Source organism: Prionailurus viverrinus, chromosome D3, assembly GCF_022837055.1.
Source record: "Prionailurus viverrinus isolate Anna chromosome D3, UM_Priviv_1.0, whole genome shotgun sequence".
In the NCBI taxonomy this organism is placed as follows: Eukaryota; Metazoa; Chordata; class Mammalia; order Carnivora; family Felidae; genus Prionailurus; species Prionailurus viverrinus.
Genome location: NC_062572.1, coordinates 1,287,146 through 1,300,490, shown reverse-complemented (window position 1 = coordinate 1,300,490; position 13,345 = coordinate 1,287,146). Strand labels below are relative to the sequence as shown.

Below are 13,345 nucleotides of genomic sequence, written 5' to 3'. Positions count from 1 at the left end.
GTGGGTGTGGCTGACGGTTGATTTGTCACCATCTCTAGTGTTGTGTCACACACCGCGTTCCGGGTGGCCTTCAGTAGCACAGGAGTCTGGCCCTGCATGTGCTGGCTGCTGGGCTTAGCCTGGGGCACAGACCCCCAGGGCTTAGGTGTGCAGATGTGAGTTTGAGGCTGTGTCCATCCCCAGGGGCACCAGGGCCGCCTGTCCTCGTCCCTGAGGGGGTCCGGGAGGGGGTGCGGGTTGTGAGGGGAACCAGCGCTGGACTGCTCCCTCTCCAGCGCTCTGATTCCGCCCTGATTCCGGCCGTGCTGTGGTTGGTTGCTTTTCCTTTACGGCTGGTGACCTTTGGCATCATTTCATGTGCTCGATGGGCCGCTCTTAGGATTGCATTTTTAAAGCTACAGCTGTTCTTGTGACTTAAAAATACCTCATTACCGAAAAGGCTAACCGCAATAAGACATGAAAGCTTGTGGGGAGGTGGTGTCAGAGGCAGCAGAAGGTGGGGCCTGGAGGCCCGGGCCCCGCCCCGAGGCTCCCTGCAGACCCCGCCGTGCTGGTGGGGAAGGGGGCGGGCTGGCGGGAGCCATCCGCTCTGTGGGGCTCCTGGTATGCTAGTAACAGGAAGGAACGCCCAGGGGATTAGGACAGTCATGGCATTTTGTTGCTAAATTAGACTTCAGAGTGCCCACACTCCCCACCAGCCCTCCCTCCGTTTCTCTGATTGTCCACACCTTGGGTGGGTGGGGGACATGTGGACCTACGAGGACACACGCCATCTCCCTGGGGCGGCCATAGTACACGTTAGGGCCCACTTGCTGCCGTCCGTCTGTGGGTCGGACAGATGAACGATGATGTGTATCCACCATCACGGCATCACACAGAGCAGCCTCACTGCCCCCTGACCCTCTGTTCTGCCCATTCCCTCCCCCCAGCCCCAGCAAACCGGGTCATTTCACTGCTGCCATAGTTTTGAGTTTTCTAGAATGTCCTAGAGTTGAAATCATATAGCCTGCAGCCTTTTCGGACTGGTTTCTTCCATTTAGTAATGCACGTTTAAAGTTTCTTCACGTCTTCATGGCTCACTTCCTTCTAGCTCTGAATGTTACTCCGTTGTCTGGATGGATCACTTTATCCAGCTCCAAGTTTTAGCAGTTATAGCTAAAACTGCTCTAAACATCCCCTGTGCAAGAACCTGGTGGTAAGGGGCGGGCCCAGGAGGGCTCGTCCTGGGGTGCAGCAACTCTGCGGGAAGGACTGGCTCCTTTCTGTCCTAGGACCTCACGTGTCCCTGCACGTTCCGGGCACATGCACAGGGGCCCTTGGCCAGGAGGACCAGGCTCAGGCTAGCCACCGGAGCTGGTGGGGTCCGAGGAGGGAGCCGGTATGGTGGTCTGCTCCCCACACAGTGCATTGCAGGGAGCCTCTCACCTGACCTGTCACGGTGCGTACCTTCTGCCTGCTTCGCTCCTACCGGGACCCTTGGGCAGGCTCAAGGAAGGAACAGGTGCCTCCATCCTTCCCACCCGATGGCCTGGCTGGGGGCGGGCGGGGGTGCTCCTCAGGGGCTGCACGGGGCACAGCCTGGGGGCTTGGGCCTGCCCCTGAGACAGACCTCCACCTGGTCTGGGTCTCTGTTCCAGCACTGAGAGCCCTTGGCTCACGTGTGGCAGGGAGGCACAGCCTGCAGCCTCTGCATCCAGCCCTGCCAGGTCTCAGTTGGGTTAGTCCTGGACTCCTGTGGATGCCCTCCACCTGGGGCTGCACGGCCATCTCCTCGGTGGTGAGGGCCAGGGTGGGGCCTGTGCCCTCAGAGCTGCTAGAGCAGGGAGGGAGCATTCCCTGCAGAGGGCATCTGTGGGAGGAGGGTGGGGGTGCCCTCTGCAAAGACAGCCCAATGCTTCCTAAAGCTGCTGAGCCACTGAGTTCCCTACGTCACACATGACGGGGCCCTTCTGTCAGCCCTGGAACCTGGGGGCCCCTCTCTTCCCTCCTGCCGAGGGCGTGGGGGCCGTCCTGGGGGTTGTTCAGCACAGGTGAGCCATCCTCTGTCACCTGCATGAGCTCCTTCTCATCTTCACCTTTAAGCGTGGAGTGTGGTCCAGGAGAGACCCCTGTCAGCAACCACTAAGCCCCGCAAAACTACGAGGACGTGTGCATCCGGTTTCTTTCATTGCGGGCAGTGTTTTCAAGGTTCACTCACGTTGCGAGCGTGCGGCCGGTTCTTACGGTTCGCTTTGCACACGACACTTTTTACTTTGTGATGCCCTATTTATTTTGCCGATTGGTTGTTCCACTGTGCATGCCCCCACTAGAACGGGAGCGCCTGGTCCTTCTCTTCGCTGACCCAGCGCAGGCGCTTCCTGCCGCCTCCCGAGCCCCCCCCCGCCCCCGGACCGGAGATGAGGCACCTCCGCCACCGCCTCCAGCCCCCCGCCCCGTCCCCACAGGGCCCTACTCAAGGTTTCCCCGAGGACTGCGCTCCCTCCCCGCCCCCCCGTATGCCCCAAGTGCTCCCAACTGTGCCAGAACCAGCCCCGGCGCAGAGCAAACGCCTGCTAACACGGATCCGGGAGACTTGCAAAGTCTGAGGAGGCGCTGGTCTGCTCACCAGGACTGCTGCTGCGAGCCTCTAGGCCAGGGGCTCAGCGGGGGCCCTCTGGGGTCCCCCTCGGGAACGCAGGGCCCGCGGCGCTGGCTCCTTAGGGCGGGGGTGCAACCGGGATCCGAGCGTCCGCGCCCGCCCTTCTGAGCACCTGTCGGCACCTGCAGGCTCCGAGGAGCCGCGCGCCGCGCTTCGCCCCGCCCTCGGGCCCTGCATCGCCCCGCCCCGGGCCTAAGCTCCGCCCGGGGGACTTTGGTCCGCGCCCGGTAGCCGTCCGCAGCGCGTTGCACTTCCGCCTTCGCCCACGTGGTCCGGCTCGGGCTCATTCCGCCGCGCCGTGAGTGGGGCCGAGCGGGTGCGCGTCCTTCTGGTTCCAGCGAGAGTGGCCGCGGCCTCCCGCACTCCGGAGGGAGAGCCGGCCGGGCGGGGCGGGAGGGTCGGGCGGGAAGGGCCGGGGAGGACCCGGGGGAGGGCCGGGGCCGGGCGCGCGCCCCCCGCCGCCCCCCGGTCGCGCATGGCGATCCGAGTCGTGCGGGCGGCGGCCGGGGCCGTGAGGAGAGCCTGCGGACCGTGCAGCCCGAGCCTGGGACCGCGTCTGCTCCGGTAATGACGGCGCGCTCGCCCGGGCCCGGTCTCCAGCCTGCGCCCCGCCGCGCGCGGCCGCGTCGCTCACGCCGTCCGTGTCTCTGCAGCTTGCCCCCCATGGCCGGGAACGTGGAGACCCCCGCACCCGTGGGTGCCCGGCCGGAGCGCGACCCGAAGGCCCGGGGTGGCTGGCGGGGCGGGGCCAGGATCTGGGAGGAAACGGAGCAGCAGGCGAAGAAGCTCCGGAGCGCCTCGGACGCGGAGCAGCACAGGAAGCTGCCCAAGCGGAAGATCGTGCTGCTCATGGGCTATTCCGGGAAGGGCTACCACGGCATGCAGGTGTGCGGGGCCGCCGTGTGCCGGGGACAGGCAGGCAGGTCGGGTGAGTCCCCTTGGGCAGGATTTCGGTTGGAATCCAGGCGGCTCTGAGCCCTGCTCCGTCCCTGGGAGATGCCACGCTGGGGGGCTTTCACGGACCTCCCGGGCGTCCAAGGGGCCCCCTCTGCCGCTGACCATCGTGTGGCCACGGGCAAGCGATTGATTCAAGCTCTTCGTGCCCTTTTCTCATCCATAGGCGGGGGGGGGGGGGGGGGGGGGCGGCTGGAAGACTCGGTTGTCTTGTTTGTCAGATACATTGAGGGTCAGAGCCTGTGGGCAAGCAGAATTCTCTTTTCTGTGAGAATAGGAGGGCCACCTCCTTGATGTCACAGTCCTGCGGGCCCTGGAGTCTGGTTAGGGCAAGATCTGAGGGGCAGTATTACGGAGCTTCTCGAAGTCATGGGTGTCCTTTCTCAGCATGCATTACTACCAGGAGGTTGTTGTGCAGGCTGGTCGTGTGAACTGAAGGGTTGAGGAAGAGCCAAGGATTCCAAGTCCAGCCCTGGCTGGCAGTGTCCTGGGGTGCGCTTCTCCCTGTGTGTCCAGAGGCCTGCCCCCCTGTGGGGCTAAGACAGGGTGTCCCTCTGCACCCAGCCGCTGCAAACAGATGGGTCTCCAGCAGGAGAGGTGTTGGTTTTCGGATCTGACCAGCAGCGTCTCGGGTGATCCCTGCTGTTGGCTGTTTTCACCTGGCTGCCCGGGGTGGGGCGTTTCTAGAGACTGTGGGTACCCTCCGGTAACTGTCCTACCTGCCATGGGTGGGGAGTAACTGCGGTGTCCCTCCAGGGCCACAAGTGTGGACACAGCACACAGGCTCCCTGTGTGGAGCATCGTGGGCCCAGGGCTCCCACCTGTGGGCAGTGACTGAGTGAAAAAAACTGCTTTTCTATTCTTTTCTTCAGAGGAACGTTGGGTCCTCACAATTCAAGACCATCGAAGATGATTTGGTGTCTGCCCTGGTCCGGTCAGGCTGTATTCCTGAAAATCACGGTGAAGATATGAGGAAGATGTCCTTCCAGCGGTGTGCCCGCACCGACAAGGTAGGCACCGTCTCTGCGCCTCCCCCACAGGTTCGAGCAGCGCCTGAAGCTCCTGGACCGCGCTTGTTCTTGACTTCACAGCTTCGCGGCTCCCTTGTCAAGACTCACGGCTGTGAATGACCGGTGCACAAACCAGACGCGCCGAATTGGAGGGAACTGAGAAGTTCTGGAGTGTTTCCAGTCCAGGTGTGGCTGGACCTCAGTGCTCCCTGCTGCTCACACTTGGTTTGCGTCCTTTCTGTTTGTGAATCCTCCTCCCTTGTCCCTGCGGGTGGCATGGTGGCCACAACGTCTGCCTTAGATACAGGCGTCTCAGGCTTGCCAATACCTGTGGGATTGTAACATCAGATTTTCTGAAAGGGGAGAGGAAACAGGTGAAACTGGTTTTAATGGTCGGTTTTATTTGAGTCTGTATTTCCAAGATAGCCTTCTTTCAACACGTGGTCAACATAAGTACAGTTAACACAGTTCCCATTGTGTGTGTGCGTGTGTGCGCATGTGTGTGCGTTTTGGCAGTGTGCTGGGTGCTCCGTGTTCATGGCTCATCACCACCACACTGGCCACATCTGGTGGACTGGGGAGCCTCGGTGGCCTTGGCCCGGTGCTGTCCACTCAGTCCTGAGATTGAGTCCCACTCTGTTGTCTCATTGGCTCACGTGTCTGTCGTGGGCTCAGTCACGGCTGGCATGGCAGCTGTGCTGGGTGGTCTTGTCCTGTTGTGGGACTGGCCTGGGCAGGAGCTCCCTAAGGAGACTGGAGGGGTGCAGGGCGGGTGGGTAGGGCAGAGGGCACAGACCCCAAGCTCTTTGCTGGTAGACGTGAGACGCATAGTGTGCACCAAGCGTTTTGCCCCTGCTCTGAGACCCTGGCCCTGAGATGCCTCTGTGGCTGCCTGAGGTCACCACGGGTCTGACACAGACACGGGTAGCTCGGGGTCCTGAGCTGCTGAATAACGCCCCCCAGGGTCCCAAGGTACCCAGATCCCCCGGGCTTGTGCGTCAGGCCGGCGGGACCCTGGAACTGGTGCCGTTGTACAGACGGGAAAACGGAAATGGGGCCGCGGGTTCGTTTCTTGTATGTGATGCGGAAACATTTCAGGGTCCTGGACTCCCTTATGGTTTTCCTCTTCTTTTTAACTTTTGCACTTAGGGTTCTCTGGTTGTTTTCAAGGCAGAAAACAACAGATATTTGCTTGAGCTGATAAAGAGCATCTCAGAGCGTGGTGCTCAATTTCCACTGTTACTAGAGACTGCTTTGTCCGGGTGTGTTTCCTCTTACAATTTGGAGAGCCTGAAGAAACCAAACTTCTGATACTAACATCCCAACACTCGTGCCTCCGGCCCCTGGGATGAATAAATGACGACATCTTGTTGGTTTCTATTTCAGATTTTTTTTTTTTTTATAGTTTTAAAAATACTTATTTGTCTTGAGAGCACGCAAGCAGAGGAGGGGCAGAGAGAGAGAGAATCCCAAGCAGGGTCTGCACTGTCAGCACAGAGCCCGATGCGGGGCTCCATCCCAGAAACCCTGAGATCCTGAACTGACCTGAAATCAAGAGTCGGACGTTTAACCAACCGAGCCATCCAGGCGCCCCTGATTTCAGATATTTAAATAAGTACCTTCGTTGAGACACAATTCACTGCTCACAGTTTGGCTACTCAAAGTGTGCGATTCAGTGGACTCGTGCGTTTGCAGAGTGGTGCAGACACCCCTGCAGCTGCTGTCAGGATACTCATCTCCCTGGAAAGGAGCCCACACCCCTTGGCAGTCTCTCCTGCCCCAGCAGTGCGTCCAGAAGGTTCTCATGTCAGCATGTGACTGATACAGAAATGTAACAGTGCGATCTGTTTTCATTCCCTTTTTTTTGTTTGTTTGTTTACTCTGGACTCTTGTCCACTTCCCTGTCCCTGCAAGAGAGCACATGGGGAGGGGCAGAAAGAGGAGACACAGGATCCCAAGCAGGCTCCCCGCTAGTGGCGAGAGTCCAGTGTGGGGCCCAAACTCACAAACCGTGAGGTCATGACCTGAGCCAAAGTCAGACGCTTAATCAACTGAGCCACCCAGGCACCCCTCGTTCCCGTCCTTTTTTTTCCCTTAAGACTTTATTTTATTGTAAGATTTTATTTTGAAGCAATCTCTACCTCTGATCTGGGGCTCGAACTCCCGAACCCAAGATCATGAGTCCCATGTGCTTCCAGCTGAGCCAACCGGGTGCCCCTCCTTCCCCCCCCCCCCCCCCCCCCCCCCCGGTTTGCTTGCTTGCTTGCTTGCTTGCTTGATTTATTTAAATTTTTTTAAATTTTTTTTTTGAGAGAGAAAGCGAGAGAGCGCACGAGTGGGGGAGGGGCAGTGAGAGAGAGGGAGACAGAATCAGAAGCAGGCTCCGGGTTCTGAGCCGTCGGCACAGAGCCCGACACGGGGCTCGAACTCCTGAACCTTGAGATCATGACCTGAGCTGAAGTCAGACGCTTAACCAGCCGAGCCACCCAGGCGCCCCCAGTTTCCCGCTTTAAACAGAACCTTTGGAGAGTGAGTTGCAGACATTGTTCACCCCGAAATCCAGCACCCCGGGCACCGCCTCAGTGTACCTGTCGCTCCTGAGAACCCAACACTTACAGGATACCAATACCCGCCTGCATTGGTTTTGTTCCTGATCCAGCACCTAAACCCGGGTTCGTGCCGGCCTGGCCTTTGAGCTCCCTTTCACCTAAAATGCCTCCTGCACCTTCCTGATGTGATGGCGTTTTGATGAATGTCCTCAATCCGGATTTGTCCGATTGTTCTCGTGGCTCAATTCGGATAAAGGTTCTGGACAGGAACGTTACACTTGTTAGAGTTGGTTTCTTCGCGTGTGTTAAGCCTTTTTGGAAAACGTGATGGGTCCACGGGTGCACGCAGCAGCGTGCGGCGAAGCGGGTGATGCTGGTGGACGCCTGGGTGTCTGCACTCGGGTGAGCACCCCAGAGCCCGCCCGCCCCCCAGGAGCACTCCTGTCCACTTCCCTGTCCCTGCAAGTTCTGCCGCGTTGACTCTCAGTACAGCTTTTCGGTGAAAGTGCAGCATCGGGGGGGGGGGGGTGCACATCTGGATCCAGTCATCACTGCAGCTGGCACCCCTTCCCTGTCCAGTCGGTACCCCCTGCCCTGGTCCCCACAGGGTAACTGCCGTCGTGACTTAGGTGGCGCAGTGGTCCCCCCTTGGTGGTGGAGGACACGCTCCAAGACCCTCGGGTGCCTGAACTGTGCACGGTGTGAGTCTAGCTCTGCCGGTTGCCGTGCGTGTACCCCTGTGATGGAGGGTGCGCCCCGATTCGGCCCAGCGAGGGAGGAGCAGCGGTGGCTCGGGCTCAACCAGAACCGTGCTGGCAGCGCGCCGTCCTGCGAGCTGCGTGAATAACGGGGTCTCACGGCGCCTTGGTGTGCCACGCCGCCCTCCCCGTGGGGAGGGGACACGGGAAGTGCCCTGTGGTGAGGCGAGGGGGCGGATGGCGTGTGCTGGAGCGTGAGCCCCCCGCCCCCGCCACGTGCCCGAGCGAGGGTGCCCGCAGGTGCCTGGAGCAGGTTGGCGGATCTTCCTAGCTTTGCCTCGCGGTCTCCCGACTAAATCGTATCGTCTTCTTCCCCTAGTTTAGGGTCCCATCCGAGGGGGACTGTGTTTCCTACTTGCCTGACGCGGTGCGGGTTTTGTGGGAATTGGAACTCGTTCGTACTGTTTGGGCAGCTGTGCTGCCGGCCCCTTGGTGGGTGCAGCGTCCTTTCCAAAACCGCAGCTTCCGGCCGGCGCCTGACCCCTCTGCTTCCTTTGCAGGGCGTGTCCGCGGCGGGCCAGGTCGTGTCCCTGAAGGTGTGGCTGATCGATGACATTTTGGAGAAGATCAACGGCCACCTTCCACCTCACATTCGGATACTGGGTAAGCGCTGCGCGTGCGGGGCCCTGATGTTTCACCAGGCGTCCCTGTCCTCCTGAAGGCCAGCTGCGCAGACAGACCTGGAACGACCCTTCACGTGCTGCTGCACATGCCTCGCTTTAACCAAACGCTGGACGCACAAGTCCAGGTTCGGGAAAGTTACAACGGGCGATTATTCCCTTTTATGACAAGCCCGGTGGGGATTTTCAGTCCGATTCTCTGCTCTTCGGTGGCCTGCATGCGCAGTTCACGTTCGCCCTGGTGCTGGGATGGTTGGTGTAGAACTCGCCGTCTGTTTCTCTTTGTCCTGTCTGTTCTGGGTTCCCCTTTTTTTCTGTTTCTTCTTCTGGACTGACATTTTTCATAATTCCATTTAATTAACGATCATCTTGGCTGCCCCGGTAGCTGTAACTTGATGTGGTTCTTCAGTGGTTGCTTTGGGGCTGAGAGCGGCGGTTGTCAGACTCTGTGGACGGCCGGGGCCGCGTGGCCCCGGGACCTCGGTCTCGGCCGCACGCGCTCCCTGACTGTACCCGCCCTACTCCTGCCGGCGCCCAGGCCGAGCGGCCGTGGTGTCGTCTGTGTTCGAGCCTGCCTTGCCGCTTCCCCTCAGCCCACTTGTCGTGGAGCCCGAAAACCACAGCGGCGTGGCCCTGTCCCTTCCCTGGGCTTGGTGCCGATGGGCGTGTATGGCTCCACCCGGACGTGCCGGCCGCCCTGCGCGCAGCCGGCTAAATGACCTGCCGGTCGAGGTACAATTGCCGAATGACCAGCGGCAGGTTTAAGTATACAGTTGGGAGGTTTTGACGTACCTCACGTCTGCGGAACCTTCTCGGGTGAGACCCGCCCCCCACTGCCGCTCTGCTTCCTGTCGCTGTGGGGTTCTGTCTGTGGAATCAGGCAGCACGCCTGGGGCGTGGGCGAGCGCGAGTCTCTTGGGCAAAGCCGCTGCGAGCTGTGGCACAAACCAGACTCTGGGCGTGAGGCGGCCAGCACCCGTCGATTGCCGAGCCCACGTGTGCTAGCGAAGCGGGGCCCTTGTTTGTCATGGGGGGCGGGCGCTCCGCCCCCCGGGAGACGCTCCTGCGGGTGGCGCCTCGTGGAGCCCATCCTCGCCAGGCCTCCCGAGGCCTCGAACAGCGCGCTTCCGTGGGAGGCTCTGCGGCACCTTCCACAGATGGGCCCGTTTCGCTAAAACAAACACTGCATCCCATCCGGTCAGCTCAGCGGTCAGCGCTCCCTGCGTGGCATCACACACGGGGCAGCCCTGTGCACAGTGCAGCTTGGCGATGCTCGGTGTGGACGACCATGAATTTGTAACTCAAATTCCCACCGGAGCGGGGCACCTGGGTGGCTCAGTTGGTTGAGTGTCCGACTTCCACTCGGGTCATGATCTCATGGTTCATGGGTTCAAGCCCCAGAGCATCAGGCTCTGTGGGCAGCTCGGAGCCTGGAGCCTGCTTCGGATTCTGGGCCTCCCTCTCTCTGCCCCTCCCCCGCTCATGCTCTGTCTCTGTCTCTCAAAAATCGTAAATAAACGTTAAAAGAAAACCTTCCCCCGAGCAGATACAACAGCCACGCAGACACGACCAAGAACGTGCTGGCTCCCCCACGGGACAGGTGTCTCCCACAGACCCGCCCTCCTCGTCTTCAGGGGCTGCCCGCTGCTTCACCCCACGATCGTTCCAGAGCATCCTGGATCCGTTTTTCTGTGGCTGGGCTTTCTAAGTTTTCTCTGTTTGTTTGTTTTTGCTGTTAAACGTGCTGCTGCCTCGGTGTCTTCGCACAGAACCAACCGCTCGTAAGGGGTGGTTTCGGGTCGCGCCACGCTTCCCATCTGCAGTGTTGTGCGTCCTGTGGAGATGAGCCCCCTGCATCTTGACGAGCCCTGGGTTTTAACACATGCCTGTGCTTTTGATGAGTGTGCGTGTGCGTGTGCGTGCGTGGCTGTGAGGTTGCACGCTGGGCGGGTGCAGGCTTGTGCGCGGAAGTCGGACCGTGTGCATGCGGTCCAGACGCTTGTCGGTGGGAAGTGTGGTCCTCATTTGCCCCTTCTCCCCTCAAGGACTGAAGAGGGTCACGGGCGGCTTCAACTCCAAGAACAAGTGTGACGCCAGGACCTACCTGTACATGCTGCCCACGTTCGCCTTCGCCCACAAGGACCACGACGTGCAGGACGAGAGCTACCGGCTGAGCGCGGACACGCTGCGGCGGGTGAACGCGCTCCTCGCCTGCTACAAGGGCACGCACAACTTCCACAACTTCACCTCGCAGAAGGGGCCCCGGGAGGCCAGCGCTCGGCGCTACATCCTGGACATGTTCTGCGAGGAGCCTTTCGTGCGGGAGGGCATGGAGTTCGCGGTGATCAAGGTGAAGGGCCAGAGCTTCATGACGCACCAGATCAGGAAGATGGTCGGCCTGGTGGTGGCCGTGATCAAGGGCTACGCCCCCGAGAGCCTGCTGGAACGCAGCTGGGGCGAGGCGAAGGTGGACGTGCCCAAGGCGCCGGGGCTCGGCCTGGTCCTGGAGCGCGTGCACTTCGACAAGTACAACCAGCGCTTTGGCAACGACGGGCTGCATGAGCCGCTGGACTGGACCCAGGAGGAGGCGGGGGTCGCGGCGTTCAAGGAGCAGCACATCTACCCCACCATCATCAGCACCGAGCGCCAGGAGCGGTCCATGGCCCGGTGGCTGGGCACCCTGCCCGTGCATGACTTCGACGCCACCGCCCACGCGGCAGCCGGCCTGGGCGCCAAGGTGGGGTGGGGGACCAGGGGCTGGAGGCGGGGGCCCCGGGGCCGCCACAGGCCTTCCCTTTCAGGAGCTCAGCCGAGCTTCTAGCCTGCTCTGCACCGGTGTCCCTGTGTCCATCATGCAGACAAGCAAGCTGAGCCCCGGGGGTGGGGGGGGGGGGGGGTGTCACGGGGTCACACCACTGCAGACCAGCAGAGCCGGGCATTGGAATGGGTGGCTGGTGACCCCAAAATGTTGCTTGGTGTCCGCTCCCCACTCTGTGCTTAGTGACTTTGGACGAAGGCTGTGCTTGGTGGCTGGCCTTCCCATTGGTGAGACGGAAGTGTCAGGGTGAGCCCTGCTGGGTCCTCAGCATGTGTCTGTTGTCACGCCCGCTCCCGAATGTCCCACCCGCAAGATCCTGCCGGGGCCATGGCTGGGGGCGGCGGCGGCTCATCCCTGCCAGCTGCATTTAGGAGGGGGCGTCTGTTCCAGGCCCTGGAGCTAGTGGGTCTGCGGCCGTAGGTCTCTCCCCTGCGGGGGGAGGGGTCCTGAGCCGGTGTTCTCGGGGCTGTCATCTAGGCGTCCACAGAAACACTGCTGCCTGCACGCCTGGGGTTGTAAACTGGTGCACGCGGGTGACGTAGGCAAGGCGAGTGAGCCAGGTGTGGAAAAGCAGGTGTGCAGGTGGGGTCACAAGTGGCAGCGGTGTCTGCGCGGCGATGGGAATCGGTGGACGCTGGCCGGCAGGAACGCCCCTGTTCCGTCTCCCCGCCACCAGAGGGCGCCACTTCGGGTGGGGGGCCGGTGGGCCATCTCTGGGAGAGGGCCACGTTGTGCGGGAGGGTCATGTGAGGAGGGGCGGGGAGGGCCACGTCGGGAGAGTCCCAAGTTTTTCCAAGAGAAAGTGGCATTCTGGAATTTTAAGTGAAAAAATTGCCACTCTAATTTGGCAGGTGGTGGGGGTCGGGTAGGAGGCGGCGCATGCGCAGATCTGATGCGGGGGGAGGGGGGGTGCTGGGCCCGCCCTCTGCTCGCCATTGCTGGAACCACCTTTGGCTGCTGGCTGGCTGGACACCTTGAGAGAGACCTTCCACATCCCGTCCCTTGTTCCCCTGGGTCCCCCGCCCCCCAGGCAGGCAGGCGAGGACACGTGTTGGCGCTCCTCCCCGACAGGGCAGGCGGGGGGAGGGGCCCTGGTGTGGTGCGTCCCCACGGACCGCCCCGCCCCATCCCCACTTTTGCTCTTGTTCCGCAGGCACCCAGCCCCCTGGGAGACAGCGACTGAGGCGGCGGCCGGCCCACTGGTGCAGGGCCATCCTCGCCGACCCAGGGAGCCGCGCCGCGGCCCCGCAGCCTCAGGGTCCCGAGACCTGCGTCAGGTTGGGTTCCGTCGCCGGCAGGACCTGTCGCGACTCTGTTTCCAGCTCGTGCAGTAACCGCTCACACCTCAGCACGGAAAGACACTATTTTTTTAAAGAAGCAGTTTTCTTATTAAATAAGTACAAACTTTGCCCAAGGCACCCCTCGTTTTATGTTTCTATGTGTTTTGCATCCGGAGAGGGAGGCAGTGCCGCGTGCTGTAAAGGGACAGAGTATGACGCTGGCAAGCGGAGCCCGGACCCGCGCCGGGCCCTTGGGACGGAGCTGGGCAGTGCGGCGGTGCCAGAGAAGCCGGGCAGGTGGCCCTGACCCCGGAGCCGCCCACCCGGCCTCTGCACACGGCCTTCACCCGGTCACGTCCACCCCAGTGCTGCCCACGCTCCTGCTGGGGGGACTGGGACAGAAGAGGGACAGGGCGGCCCCTCCAGGAGTGTTCCTGGCAAAAGGCCCACCAGTAGCCTTTTCTCTCGTTGGTCAAGAGCGCGTCACACAGGCTGGTCTAACTGCGAGGGACACTGGGGGATGCATTTTACCCAGTGGTGTGCAACATGGCACGGAACACAAGTGACCTGTTAGCAAGAAGAGGGGGATCAGGTGACGGGTGGGCAATTGGCAAGTCTGGAACAGTTCGCGTGGCGGAGGGGTGCGTTTTGTATGTGCATGCTTGTGTATGTGCGTGCATACAATGCGTGTGTACCCCTGTGTATGTATGTACAAGTG

The 13,345-nt window shown here is 61.2% G+C and overlaps 1 protein-coding gene across 3 annotated transcripts; it reads left to right on the top strand.

Moving 5' to 3' along the window:
• The first annotated feature begins 2,869 nt into the window (after positions 1 to 2,869).
• On the top strand, positions 2,870 to 12,765 carry PUS1 (pseudouridine synthase 1). Of its 3 annotated transcripts, none has more exons than XM_047828628.1 (6): positions 2,870 to 2,936; positions 3,292 to 3,523; positions 4,465 to 4,602; positions 8,410 to 8,512; positions 10,575 to 11,266; positions 12,501 to 12,765. In XM_047828628.1, the coding sequence occupies exons 2-6, from the start codon at positions 3,302 to 3,304 to the stop codon at positions 12,528 to 12,530; spliced, it is 1,185 nt and encodes a 394-aa protein (XP_047684584.1). In that variant the 5' UTR covers positions 2,870 to 2,936; positions 3,292 to 3,301; the 3' UTR covers positions 12,531 to 12,765. The 3 variants fall into 3 exon arrangements, with proteins under 3 accessions (XP_047684584.1, XP_047684583.1, XP_047684582.1); XM_047828627.1 differs by having other exon boundaries at positions 2,898 to 2,954; XM_047828626.1 differs by lacking the exon at positions 2,870 to 2,936 and adding an exon at positions 3,042 to 3,202.
• The last annotated feature ends 580 nt before the right edge of the window (positions 12,766 to 13,345 follow it).

Coding starts and splice junctions, on each gene's coding strand:
- PUS1 (XM_047828626.1), top strand. CDS start 3,114: ATGGCGATCCGAGTCGTGCGGGCGGCGGCCGGGGCCGTGAGGAGAGCC. Junction 3,203..3,291: donor CTGGGACCGCGTCTGCTCCG/GTAATGACGGCG, acceptor GTGTCTCTGCAG/CTTGCCCCCCATGGCCGGGA. Junction 11,267..12,500: donor CAGCCGGCCTGGGCGCCAAG/GTGGGGTGGGGG, acceptor CTTGTTCCGCAG/GCACCCAGCCCCCTGGGAGA.